This window comes from Hemitrygon akajei, chromosome 8, assembly GCF_048418815.1.
Source record: "Hemitrygon akajei chromosome 8, sHemAka1.3, whole genome shotgun sequence".
Classification (NCBI taxonomy): Eukaryota; Metazoa; Chordata; class Chondrichthyes; order Myliobatiformes; family Dasyatidae; genus Hemitrygon; species Hemitrygon akajei.
This window is the reverse complement of record NC_133131.1, coordinates 124,130,998-124,145,794: the sequence shown is the minus strand read 5'-3', so window position 1 is coordinate 124,145,794 and position 14,797 is coordinate 124,130,998. Positions and strand designations below refer to the sequence as shown.

Genomic DNA, 14,797 nt, shown 5'->3' with positions numbered 1-14,797 from the left:
GGGAATACTTAAAATTAAAACAGAGCGCAATTAAAATTAGTGGGTTCTGCATCAATTCTGCTTTTCTGGTTTACGAATAATTAGATAACATCAAAAAGTAACACACATCTAAGAAGATTAATGGAAGCAAATTGAAGGTCAGTCATGATATAACTAAAGCAACATACACAAGATACTTAAGGAACTCAGCAGGTCCAGTAGTGTGTCTGGGTAAGTACACTGAGAGAGTGAAAACCTCTCTCATTGCTCACCCTCTGTGATCTCTGCTGCCCTGCAAATCTACGACCATCTACTTAGCCAGACTTGCTCTATCAGATTGCTTCATCTCCAGTCCTTTATCTTTCCCATGTTCTAACTAGTCTTTCTTCCTCTCCCACCACTTTTTTTAATTGTGGCGTCTTCCTTTCCAGTCCTGAAAAAGGGCCTCAGCCCAAAATGTCAACTGTTTATTCAATTCCATGGCTACTGCCTGACCTGCTGAGTTCTCCTAGCATTTTGTGTGTTGCTTTGGATTTCCAGCATCTGCAGATTTCTGGTTTTTATGACATAACTGAAGGATGAAAAAGCCTGAGGAGTAGGAAGGATGTATTTACCCCCAGAATTTATAGATGAGAAGAATGATTTTAGGAGAAAGGGAGTATGGTGGGGCAGTGAAAGCTGACATGAAAAAATAATCCAAATTTTGTTCAACGTCTGATTGGAGGAACTGAGTTTTGCGTAAGCTGCAAATTTGAAGACAGGACAATCAGGAGGAAACACTGAGAATAGTTACTCCAAGTTCGTAAGGATATTAAAATTTAATCAATGGGTTTGAAGCAACAGTACCCTGTAAAGTCAAAGACCTGAACATTAGTGCTCTTTGCAATGGACTTTATGAGGCTCTTAATGCTCATTCAACAGAACACTCAAGTTTCACGCAATCTGATTTAGTGTAAAAAAAAACTCAGGAGGGAGACAAAACAAGATGATAGAGCTGAAGATAATAGTCCTTGCCATTTTAGCATTGAGTTGGATTTAGTTCTGTGGCATCCAAATAATTGAATACTCTGGAGGACATTTCACCCACCCTGTTTCTGCCAGCTGATTTTCAGTTCATCCACTGCTTGTCATGTTGGATTAACCTGTTTCCATTGCCAGGGAGCAGGTGAATGATGGTCAGATGGTGAGAAGTGTAGAAAAGGAAAACAGGATTGTTCAGAGGCTGGCCTTTTCATAGGCGAATCCCCAAAGGCAGCAAAATCAGAAAAGAAGGGCATTGTTAGGGGCAAGCATTATTAGGGGTGAGTGCAAGGGCAAAATGATATAATATGGAGATGATAGGGCACATAAATTCACCCCTAATTAAAATAAATTAGATACATTAGAAATATAGGTGATGAAATATTTATATATGCTGGCTGTGACATACAAACAGTATGATACAAAAAAATTAACTGTATATTTTCCTTTAGAACATTTTACAATGTATGTAGAACCATAACAATTATCACAAAATTCTAGATCTATTTTTATCCTCAAACTTTATAGAAAACATCTGCATCAACAGCTGTATCCCTTTTCCAAACAATGAGGAAAAGCACAATTTATTATTACTTGGGGATTAAAAACAATTTCTTCCATTATAAAAGTGAAATGTCTCAAGGGTCCACCACGGGGGAAATCTTGGTTCTAACTGTGAAACTTCCTCGATTGGTCTATATAATAATCTAATCTGATGTTTATCTAATAAACCCATTTCTGCATTTCACAAAGTAAAAGGGGAGTTCTGGGAAATGCTATCGTTATAGAATTCTTGACATATTCTCTTTTATTGAAATTATTGAGACTTCCGACACTCCTGTTTATTATCCAGCTGGATATGTGACATGCACTCTGAGTTCACACACACACAGAAACAGGATGATTTAGAATGTTTTGTTAAGGCACCAGAAAGGAAGAAGCATTTGACAACTAACAGCCCTTTACCTTGCAAAACTGGTCTTGGCAGCATGATCTGTCAGGGCAACTTTGCAGTGTGAACAAGTCAGAGACACCAAAGAGATCACAACCTGATTTTTCAGTTAGGAAAAGATGTTATATATTCCTTTAAAATGATTATGCTGGCTGTTAAATCAATAAAAAAGGGGAATGGGAATCAATCAATAACAAGGTTTCAATGGAAGGACAAAAGGATCACTCAAAAGAAGTTCATTTAAAATATCTCAACACAAGGGCTCAATACTTAACAGAAGCAACATTCAAAGTGGAAGCTAATGAATCACTGAATAAATATTTGGAATGGAAGATAGATCAAGAGAAAGGATGTTATGTGCTCTTTTACAGGTCTTGTGGAAGATCTGAAATGAAAGCTTAGTTCTGAAGAAAGAATCAAAAATAAATAACCTTTCACTAGCAATGTGAGGTTGTATAAGGCATTGGTGAGGTCAAATTTGGAGTATTGTGTGCAGTTTTGGTCACCTAATTACAGGAAGGATATTAATAAGGTTGAAAGAGTGTGCAGAAGGTTTACAAGGATGTTGCCGGGACTTGAGGAACTGAGTTACAGAGAAAGGTTAGCACTTTATTCCCTGGAGCGTAGAAGAATGAGGGGTGATTTGATTGAGGTGTATAAAATTATGATGGGTATAGATAGAGTGAATGCAAGCAGGCTTTTTCCACTGAGGCTAGGGGAGAAAAAAAACAGAGGAGATGGGTTAAGGGTGAAAAGGGAAAGTTTAAAGGGAACATTAAGGGGAGCTTCTTCACACAGAGAGTAGTGGGAGTGTAGAATGAGCTGCCAGATGAAGTGGTAAATGCGGGCTCACTTTTAACATTTAAGAAAAACTTGGACAGGTACATGGATGAGAGGTGTATGGAGGGATATGGGCCAGGTGCAGGTCAGTGGGACTAGGCAGAAAAATGGTTTGGCACAGCCAAGAAGGGCCAAAAGGCCTGTTTCTGTGCTGTAATGTTCTATGGTTCTATAGTTCTATGTGACATGTGTTGAAGGGGGCGAGGGAAGAGAAGTGAGTGCAGTTTCTACTGCAAGGGAGAAGGTGCTCAAAAAGCTGAAAGACCTAAAGGTACATCAGTCACCCGGACCAGAAGAGCTGCACCCTCAGGTTCTGAAAAAGGTAGAGACTGTGGAGGCATTAGTAATGAACCTTCAAGGATCATTGGACTCTGGCATGGTTCTGCAGGACTGAAAAATTGCATATGTCATTCCACTCTTTAAGAAAGGAGGAAGGCAGCAGAAAGGAAATTATAGACCAGTTAGCCTAACCTCAGTGTTTGGGAAGAGGTTGGATCAATTGTTAAGGATGAGGTTATGGAGTACCTGGTGAAACAGGACAAGATAGGACAAAGTCAGCATGGTTTCCTTAAAGGAAAATCTTGTCTGACGAGACTGTTGGAATTCTTTGAGGCGAATACAAGTAGGATAGTTAATGGAGATGCAGTGGATGTTGTATATTCTGGATTTTCAGAAGGCCTTTGACAAGGTGCCACACATGAGGCTGCTTACAAAGTTAAGAGCCCATGGTATTACAAAAAAGTTACTAGCATGGTTAGAGCATTGGTTGCATAGGCAGTCAGTGGGAATAAAAGGATCCTTTTCTGGTTGGCTGCCAGTTTTGGGCCCCTCATCTTAGAAAGGATGTGCTGGCATTGAAGAGGGTCCAGAGGAGGTTCACAAGGATGATTTCAGGAATGACAGGGTTATCATACGAGGAACATTTGATGGCTCTGGGCCTGTACTTACTGGAATTTAGAAGAATGAGGGGGGATCTAATTGAAACCTTTCAAATGTTGAAAGACATGGACAGAGTACACGTGGAAAGGATGTTTTCCATGGTGGGGGAGTCTAGGACAAGAGGGCACAGCCTCAGGATAGAGGGGCATCCATTTAAAACTGAGATGCAGAGAATTTTCTTTAGCCAGAGCCTGGTGAATTTGTGGAATTTGTTACCATGGTCATCTGTGGAGGCCAGGTCATTGAACATATTTAAGGCAGAGACTGATAGGTTCTTGATTGGCCACAGCATCAAATGTTATGGGCAGAAGGCCAGGGGGTGAGGCTGAGGAAGTGAAAAAATGATCAGCCATGATCGAATGGCCTAATTCTACTCCTATGTCTTATGGTCTTAAAATAGGAAGAACTATTGCTGGCAGGGGAGTGAACTTTGAAGGAAAATTGGTTCGGGCCAATTACTGGGGCATTAGGTGAGCAGAAGTACAGACTTAGCAAATCTTATCAGGAGCACAGGAAAATGTGAATGAGAAACACACACCAGGTCCAAACAATGTAGAGGTGGGAAGTCTAATGATAATGGTGTTAAAACAGAACATGGAACTATTATTTAGGTTCTCCTGGGATCAGCATTGTTTCCTGTCTTCTGGTAAATCAAGTTAATTTTATGTTTTGTACTACTACTGAGATCGTTTAGTTGAGTATTATGACTCGAGAATCAGAAGTCAAATTTCCAAGCAAGCTCCCATCTACCCAGGAATGTGTCAAATTGTATTAATTTTCTTGTGTGAGAAAGTGACTATAGCTTCAGTTAAGCAAGGGCTGCCAGAATACCTGTAATCTCGTTATAGTTACAGAGAAGTTGCAGACCCTTCAACCCACTCTGTCTATGTCGACTATCAAATACCAATCAATATTCAGAGCATTGATCAGCAATTGGTGCATAGCCTACTGTGCCCAGGTGACTCTAGTGCTCATACAGATGTTTCTTAAATGTTGCAAGAGTACCTGCCTTCACTAGCCTCTCAGGCTGTGTATTTCAATCAGGAAGGCACTCCAAATTGATACAGGTTATGGTTTCTTCTCTGTATTTGTGCTGGGAAATCATGCGGGCAAGGTAAGCAGCAGGGGAAAGGAAGTTTCCTATATGACGATTCCACTTCCCACAATCTATCTTTTACAAGAGCTGCTCGCATTCTCAAGAAACAATTTCCCACTTTTCAAAACAGCAGGACAACAAACTTTGTCTAGCCTGAATTCAATTAACAGACATCTATTTTCATAAATTTCAACTTTCTCGAAACTTACAACAACAGACTGATGGCACCGTTTGATTTCCAGTATACTGGTAAAATGAAATTTAGACTTCATGAATACGACTAATGAATACTACCTTAGGGAACAAAAGTTAAAAATCTATATATTCGGGAAGTCTGAAACAAATGAAGAAAATGCAGGAAACACTCATCAGTTTTATGGATCTCTTTCTGTTTATGCAGAAACTGCCCAACCTGATGCACATATCCGAGCACTTTTTTTGTAACTCCTTCAGAGAGTTTGAACAGGTTTAATGGGCCAAATTAGCCCTCTTCAACTTTGAGAATTCTATGTTCATATTTGCTATACTTAGAACATTATGTAAGACTCACCCATCGCTGTTTATATCAGAGACAGCCACGGTATATCCAAAGTAAGAAGCCATCTGTGGATTAATAACATTAAATAAGTGGGCTGATTGCATCAAAGATGCTACTTTTTTTTAATAAGATGACAATTCAGGTACCAAACAAGTAGATATTTTATTCACGAACAATAAGAATATTTATTGCTAATTGTTAATTGCCCTTGAGAAGCTGATGTTTGCATTCCAGAAGGTGAAGACACTCTCAAGTTGCTGCAGTTGCACTCACTTGAACCAAGCAGAGATTATTCTGTCATATCCCTGACTTGTGCTTTACAGGTGGCAGAAGGTCTGGAACTGAGAAACATGAGACCCAGCTCCTAACCTGTTCGTGCAGCCCCACTTTGTGTGTGCTGGTCCAATTCAGGTGCAGGCCAATCATAACCCTCAGAATAATAATGTTGGAGATTCAGCAAGTATTGGCCTAAGGAACTCCTATTACAAGGTCCCATGGTTTTCTGTTCGGTGAGAATCCACCTAGTGAAGAGCTTCCTCCCAATGCCCATGGTTTCACGTTTACCAGTGTACTCCTCTAAGCCATTTTGGAAGAACTGCATCCCAAATTTCAAGGCAATCACCCTTACCTGTGGAGCTCAGCTCTTCAGTCTATATTGGGGTTAAGTGTTCATGCTGAAATCACACTGAGCTAGTGTGTAGGTAAATTTTAGCATCAAAGTTAGCCATTACTGAGGTACCAGGAGCCTCAAGAGCAGTTGGTTTTGTTCCTATATTCAAGTCGAGTGGTAGAGACAGGCAGGAAACTATAGGTCATGGTGTCTTGCATCAAGATCGATGGAGTTACATCCATTGTAACCCAAGGATACAGAGGGACACAGATCAGGTAGAAAGTTGGATTGAGCAGGGCAGATGGAACTTAATCCAAGACACAGGTGACAAAATACTTTTTAAGTGACCAAATTATGGCTGGACATGCACAGTAATTGCAGGGACAGTGGGACTTCAGGGTTCAAGTTCATACTCCTAAATATGGCAATTGAGGTGGATAAGATAATAAAGTAGGTCAACAAAAGATTGCAAGTGCTAGGATCTAAAGCACCAAACAATCTGTTGCAAGAACTCAGTGGATCAAGCAGCATCTGTGACAGGAAATGAACTGTTGATGTTTTGGGTCAAAATCCTGTATCAGCGTATTTAAAATCCTTGTCTTCATAGGCAGGGGATTGAATACATGAGTTGGGACATCATGTTGCAGTTGTAGAAGATGATGGTTAGGAATATTGTTTGCAGTTTTGGTCATCATGTTATAAAACAGATTTGGTTAAGAAGCTTAAGGTAAAAGAGCCCTTAGGAGGTAATAATCATAATATGAAAGAATTCACTTTGCAGTTTGAGAGGGAGAAGATGAAGTCAGATATATCAGTATTACAGTGGAGTAAAGGGAAATACAAAGGCACAAGAGAGAAGCTGGCCGAAGCTGAATGGAAGGGGACACTATTAAGGATGACGGCAGAACAGTGGATGAGTGGATGGAAGACCACTGGAAAGTGATGCTGGTTAGGTAGTACTGGGGTCAAAGAAATGGCAGACAAACTTAATAAGTATTTTGCATCAGTCTTCACTGTGGAAGACGACAACAGTACACCAGAAATTCACGAGTGTCAGGGGGCAGAAGTGAGTGTAATTGTTATTAATAAGGAGAAGGTGCTTGGGAAAGTGTAAGGTCTGAAGGTACATAGATAAGTCATCCGGACAAGATGGACTACACCCCAGGGTTCTGAAAGAGGTAGCTGAAGAGATTGTGAAGGCACTAGTAATGATGTTTCAAGAATCACTGGATTCTGGAATGGTTCTGGAGGACTGGAAAATTGCCAATTTTACTCCACTCTTCAAGAGGCAAGGGAGGCAGAAGAAAGGAAATTATATGGACCAGTTATCCTGACTTCAGTGGTTGGGAAGATGTTGGAGTCCATTATTAAGGATGTGGTTTCAGGGCATTAGAGGCAAATGATAAAGTAGCCAGTCAACATTGTTTCCTTAAGGGGAAATCTTGTCTGTCAGATCTGTTGGAACTCATTGAGGAAATAAACAGGCAGGATAGGTAAAGGAGAGTCAGTGGATGTAACTTACTTGGATATTCTGAAGGCCTTTGACTAGTCGTGTTCTGCAGAGGTCAGTATTGGAGCTGCTTCCTTTCACATCATATGTCAATGATTTGGATGACAGAGTTGACGTCTTTGTAGTCAAGCTTGGAGATAATATGAAGATTGGTGGGACGGAGCAGATAGTCTTGAGGAAGAGGGCAACTTTGAGACAGTTAATAGTGTAGGGAAGTTTGTGGTCATGTACTTTGCCAGAAGGAATAAAGCCATAGACTATTTTCTAAATGTGAAGAAAATTCAAAAATCAGAATTGCAAAAGGACCTGGGTGTCCTTGTGCCGGATTGCCTCAAGATTAACTTGGAGATTGAGATGAAGATAAAGAAGACTAATGCAATGTTAACATTCATTTTGAAAGTACTAGGTTATAAGAGCAAGGATGTAATGCTGAGAGTTTATAAGACATCAGTCAGACCACACTTGGAATATTGTGAGAAGTTTTGGTTTCCTTATCGAGGGAAAGATGTGCTGGCATTGGAGAGAGTTCAGGAGAATGATTCCGGGAATTAAAGGGTTAATGTATGAGGAGTGTTTGATGCCTCTGGTCCTGTACTCACTGGAATTTAGAAGAATGAAGGGAGAATCTCATTGAAATGCATTGAATATTGAAAGGCCTATATAGAGTGGATGTGGAGAGGATATTTACTATAGTGGGTCAGTCTAGGACCAGAGGGCACAGCCTCAGAACAGAGGGAATTAGAACAGAGATGAGGAGAAATTTCTTTAGCCAGAGGATGGTGAATCTGGGAATTCACTGCTATGGACAGCTGTGGACATGAAGTCACTGAATATATTAAAAGCAGAGATTAATAGGTTCTTGATTAGTCGGTGTGTCAAAGGTTATGGGGAGAAGGCAGGAGATTGGAGATGAGAGGGATAATAAATTTGCCATGATGGAATGGCAGAACAGACTCAATTGGCCAAATGGCCTAATTCTACTCCTATGTCTTATGGTCTAAAAGGACGTGGTAGTGCTAGCAAAGTGCAGAAGAAATTCACCAGGATTTTGAATGGAATGAAGGGCTTCATTTGCAAAGAGAACTTGGAGAGTCTGGGATTGTTCTCACTGGAGTACAGGAAGCTGAGGGGTGATGTTTTAGAGGTTCATACAATTATGAGGGGGTATAGATAGAGCAAATAGTCATAGTCCTTTTCCAAGGGGAGACAAGTCTAAAGCTAAAAGACAAAGGTTTACAGTGAGAGAGGGAATACTGTATTTTAAGGAGATCTATGGGGCAAGCTTTTCATTCAGAATGTGTTGGGTGTATGGAACAAGCCAGTGAAGTGGTAAAGGTAGGTACCATTACAGTGCTTAAAAAAAATCGGATAGGTAGATGAGTTGGAAATGAGTAACAGGATATGGGCTAAACGCAGGAAAATGGGATTACCATTGATGGCATCTCAGTTGGCACAGACAGGTCAGGCTGAAGGGCCGGTTTCGCGCTGTACAATTATGACTGGAAACATTTCCAGCATCCGGTTTCTTCAAGAAGTGAACATGTTATAGATGCATGAAAGGCAACTTGAAAAATACCAAGTGATGAAGCAAAGATAACAAATGCACAGTATGCCACCTCATGGCTTTTGATGTGGCACATATTGTAACACGCTAATAATATTCTGCTCTCTCACTCTGAAAGCAAATAGTTTTCAAAACTGAAAATAAACTGAAAGAAGGAAACTATAGCAGAACAAAGAAAAGCTAGGTTCATGCACTAAGGAGCACAAAATACTGTCAATATTCATTTTTAGATTATGGTCATTGTGATAAATGCTAACCTTGCCAGAGAAGCCGAAATCTCAAAAAAAAAAATCCAGAGTAATCCTTGGTTATCTCAATATGAGAGACAACCTTCAAGCTAAAAACTGTGTTTGAAACAAACTATCTGAGCTTGTATTTTGTGAGTAAATAGTGCATTAAAGTGATTTTGGGCAAATTTTTAAATTCCTGCTGTGGAAATTCCACACACCAGAGAATTAAACTAAGCACATCCTGTTGCGATTCACCCGAATACCAATGCCATTTCCTCAACGTATTTTATGCACATGATGTTGCATGTGTGGTATTGAATAATTACTGAGTAGCAGAAATTGGATCAAAGGCTACTGACGTGACTTTGTAATCAGTTTTCAGTGCAACAAAGAGTACAGTACAATGAAAGCAGCATATCATTTTCATTTTTAATTTTTCTCCCCCAGCACACTTCTGAAAGTTTTGTATCCACAGCTATAGAGTGTTAGCCTTGAGTAAGCTTAGGGGCATCTTACCCAGAACACTTCACAACATACATACTCCGTTGCCATGGAGAAATCATTTTAACATCACTATGTGACACTCCATCTGTATGATCTGCACAGATCAGGTTTTAACATTCTTAAACGGACCGAATCATGATAAAAGAGTGTCATGAGCTCATCATACGGCAAGGTGCTCTGGACCTATGATCTCTTGGTGGCATTAAGATAAATCATGGGACCCACTAACAGAGAAAATCTCCTTTCTGGCTTCAGTGCCTACAACGTAACATGCAAACATTTCAGTTTTATTTCTGGTTCCATTGATTATTTTGTGCTTCCAGTGTAAACTGCTCAGAATCAGAATCAGGTTTAACATCACCGGCATATATCATGGAATGTGTTATTTTGCTGCAGCAGTATATAAAACCTCTAAATTACAATAAGAAATATATCAAAAAATTAAGTAAGAGGTGCAAAACAAGAGCGGAAAAATACAGGTTGTGTTCATGGGTTCACTGTCCATTCAGAAACCTGCTAGCGGAGGGGAAGAAGCTGTTCCTGAAATGTGTATCCCTTCAGACTCCCTGATGGTAGCAATGAGAAGAGGGCATGTCCTGGGTGATGCGGAGTCCTTGATGATGGATGCCAGCTTTTTGAGGCATCATGCTTTGAAAATGTCCTCAATGTTGGGGAGTCCCATGATGGGGCGGACTGAGTTTACAATTTTCTGCAGCTTTGGCGTAGTGGGCCCTCCTTACCAGTCGGTGATGCATCCAGTTGGGACGCTCCCTGCATTTTGTTACCTCAACTTGGCAATCACTCATTATTTTTATTGCTTTGGACATTATCTACTTGATTTCTAAAGTAATTGAATCAGTATTATTTTACAATAAAATTCATTCTTTCTAAGTTCTCTGGAAGGATAAAGTCTCAAGGCTTCATTAAAATAAATAGAAAATTAGTATTTACCTTTTCACCGGTAAAATTCTGAATGAAAGTCATATCCGTTGCATTTATAATGGCAACCTACAAAAAGAAATGTGTAGTGGTCATCCAGCAAGGAAAATAAAAATATGAGCACTAATAACATCTGATTATATTCTTCCTGGAGACAGTCTCAGAGGCTCACAGTATTGCATACTGCTCAGGACCCTATTAGGGTTAGCTGCACTAGGTGCATTGGTTCAGGGAGAGAAACAGACAGCTGGGGATTGACACTGCATACTCTAAAATTACATGCTCAGAAGTGGGCAATACAATGCAACAGACAGGATTCGTGACTGGTGTTGTCTCTCATCTTTGCATGTTAAGTGTGTAGTTTGGTAGAACCACAGAAAGGGCCAAGATACACAATTAGAAACAGTAAGGTTTATATGGATTTTCAACTTGCACAATTGCCATAGCAACCAGTCGAGAGGCTGAAGCCAACATCAGGAGATCTAAATGCAGATTGAAGCCTCATCTGAATAACGTCACTAAGCTCCGGGCAGCACCCGGATGTTCCCCTGAAGCTCGCCATTTGTGAGGAGGCACTGAAATAACCGAGTCTCCATACTGAATCAACTACAAATGTGGACTGGAATAAGGGGACAAACCCCAGGAAGGTTGGAGCATAGACCAGCTGCACAGAAATCTGGAAGAGTACTTTATCTGACCACAGTCAAATAAAAAGCGCAAATATGGCACAGAGCAAACACTGAGACACATTGATTTTGCCCAGAATAGCCTGATATGTTGTTTGAATTGGTAAGGGTTAAAATGAGCAGGAGGTGGATTCATTGTCCCTCAATGAGAGCATGGCTGATCTGGTCTTGAATTCACTCCATACTTCAGCCTGATCCCTTAATGGTTGATTCTTGTATAGCCCAAAAACATAACTATCTCATCCTTTAATTCAATGACAGCTTCCATACCTTCTTGATTTGTGAGCTCCAAAGATTCACATACCACTGAGAGAAGAAATTGGTCCTCATCTGTCTTCAGCTTGTGACCCTTGCTCTGTTCTTGAGCCCTGGATTCCCTCACCAGGAGAACCTTCCCTCAGCATTTGCCTTGTCATGCTCCCTCATGTTTTCAGTCCATAAGACCACAAGATTTAGGAACAGAAGTAGGCCATCCGGCCCATCGAGTCTGCTCCGCACGTCACCTCTCATTCTGCTGATCTTCTGTAAGTAGCAGTTCAACCTGCTCAATTCATCTAAGACATCTCGTTCATTTCAGTAATCAACATAGTGACTCTGATACAAGTATATTCTTCTAGAATTATCTACAGTACTCTAGATATGGTCTCACCTATATTCTATATAGACAGACCAAGACTTCCCCACTTTGAGTAACTCAATCTTTCTTTTCATCCATATCAGAATTGGCTAATTCTGTTGTCATAATTTTGGCCCAGTTTTTCTTTGAATATTAGTATAGTTCCCAATAAAAATTTGCAATGAATTACACAGGTAAAGAAAAATAATCTGATTAAAATCGCTGCATTTACGCATTGAATCTCATTCTATCAGAGATATTCCCCTCCAACACCCGATTTCTCTACTACTGAAAATGTACCTAATTTTCTATTTCCCCAGATCTGATAGAGTGTCTTGAACAAGAAAGTTTCCATTTCCACAGATGCTGCCTGACCTGCTGAGCATTTCCAACACTTTCTGCTTTAATTCCTCACTTTTATACTTTGTCTCTTGTAATAAAGACCAATGTTCTATTTGCCTTCCTAAGTATTTGTCATATCTGCCTGTCAGACACCTGTTTTTCATGTACAACTGGCTGCCCCTGTACAGCAGTATTTCCCATTCCAATAACATTCTTCCTTTCAATCTTATATCCAAAGCTGATAAAAGCCTCCATTCTGAATTGTTTTCCCCAAGAATGTTAAGATTTAATTCAACACAACTCATCAATAAAAGCGAAGCATAAAATCCCTTACAAACAAGCTGGATGAACTCAGCAGGTCGGGCAGCATCCGTTGAAAGGAGCAGTCAATGTTTCGGGCCCAGGTTAGTTCATCCAGTTTGTTTGTACGTATTGATTTGACCACAGCATCTGCAGTGTACTTTGTGTATAAAATCCCTTCCTTTGGCACAGGAGTGAGATTTTAAAAAATGAAACAATTTTATTATGTAAGGGGGGAAAAGCTAAGCAAAAGAATAATACATACATATCCGACTGCCTGAGCACCTCTTGGAATTCCAGCAACAAATTCTAGTCAAAAGAGAAAGCCAGGAAATTTGAATTGGCAAACATGATTTTATTAGGTTAGTTAGAGGTATGTTTGTATTTTAAGGAAGAGGAAATGGCTAATAAAGGCATAATGAATCAGTACATGCCTTCGGTGATCAATTAGACTACTTACCTTGTTCAGAGTCTCCTGTGAATTCCCCCACGGCAACTGAGTATCCTGTTAAGAAGATAAATTACCCTCATATGGTCAAATTGCAGTAATTACAGCATCAAAGCACACATTTCATATGGAAAAGCTGTTGAATGGGGTGTCGTCCTGGCAGTTGTGCTGGGATCACAGCCACCAGCTCCCTACATTCCTAACCTTGGCAGAATGAATGTAGGTTTGGGATGATTGCATTAAATTACCATCCGATGGGCTGTCCACAAAACTTCATGCTTGTACAAAGCACAAACACACCAGCACATATAGACTGGGACCTCTCGAAGTGCCACCCTCAAAGTGTAAGGCAGTCATTCCCTCCTCACACCTGTGCCCCTCCAGGCATAGAGTCGGCATGTTTGAATTGGATGCATGTTGCTTTGTGACATTCCCAAAAGCCTCTGCTGGAGGCTGGCAATGTACTTCAGCCGAGGCAATTATACATGAAAAAGCCCACACATTTATAGCCCAAATTTATTGGGAATTGCAAATAAGAACTGATTTTCCATAGAAACTAGGAACAGGAGTAGGCCATCCTACCATTCAGACTTGCTCTACCATTGAACATAACCATGGTTGATAATCCAAATGCAAGCCCCTATTCTAGCCCTGTCAATGATATCTAACTCCTCAAATACATTTAATGATCTGGCTCCATCTGTCTTCTTTGGTAGTAAATTCTACAAGCTCACAACTCTCAAAGAGTAGAAGCCTCGTGTTATCCAAGTCTTAAATGGCTTACGCTTATCTTTACTCCATATATCCTGATCGTCATTCCCAACCTCAAGACGCTACAATGTCTTTGCTGCATTTAATTGGTCTAGTCTTAAGTTTACGAGTGGCGATGTAATGTTGCAGTTGTTAAAGAAAAACTGAGTTAAACATTATTTAGAATCTTGGTATTCGTCCCTCTCCACTGAGCTCCCTCCTGGCACTTATCCTTGCAAGTGGAACAAGTGCTACACCTGCCCCTACACCTCCTCCCTCTCCACCATTCAGGGCCTCAAACAGTCCTCCCAGGTGAGGTGACACTTCACCTGTGTGTCTCTTGGGGTCATATACTGTGTCCGGTATTCCCAGTGTGGCCTCCTACATAACGGTTAGACCCGTCATAGATTGGGAGACTACTTCACCGAGAACCTACGTTCCATCCACCAAAAGAAGTGGGATCTCCCAGTGGCCAGCCATTTTAATTCCACTTCCCATTCCCATTCCGACATGTTAATCCATTGGCCTCTTCTACTGTTGTGATGAGGCCACACTCAGGTTGGAGGAACATCACCTTATATTCCATCTGGGTAGCCTCCTACCTGACGGCATGAACATTGCTCTCGAATTTCCAGTAATACCCGTACCCTCCACCTTCTCCTTCACCATTCCCCATCCCCTTTTCCTTCTCTTCTTTGCCTGCCCATCGCCTCCCTCTGGTGCTCCTTCCCCCTTTGCTTTCTTCCATGGCCTTCTGTCCTCTCCTATCAGGCTCCCCCTTCTCCAGCCCTGTATCACTTTCACCAATCAAATTCCCAGCTATTTACTTCATCACTTCCCCTCCCGGTTTCACCTATCACCTGGTATTTCTCTCTCTCCCCTCCCCCCACCTTTTAAATCTACTCCTCATCTTTTTTTCCTCCAGTCCTGCAGA

The 14,797-nt window shown here is 40.8% G+C and overlaps 1 protein-coding gene across 1 annotated transcript in view; it reads right to left on the bottom strand.

The window, feature by feature from the left end:
• itga8 (integrin, alpha 8) overlaps positions 1-14,797 on the bottom strand; it is a 249,612-nt gene that overhangs the window by 184,194 nt on the left and 50,621 nt on the right. Inside the window, exons 8-11 of the mRNA XM_073054528.1 lie at positions 13,126-13,170; positions 12,931-12,974; positions 10,734-10,790; positions 5,377-5,429 (exon numbers count right to left, since the gene is read on the bottom strand). Of these exons, the coding sequence (XP_072910629.1) occupies positions 5,377-5,429; positions 10,734-10,790; positions 12,931-12,974; positions 13,126-13,170 (199 nt within the window). The remainder of the gene's footprint in view (positions 1-5,376; positions 5,430-10,733; positions 10,791-12,930; positions 12,975-13,125; positions 13,171-14,797) is intronic.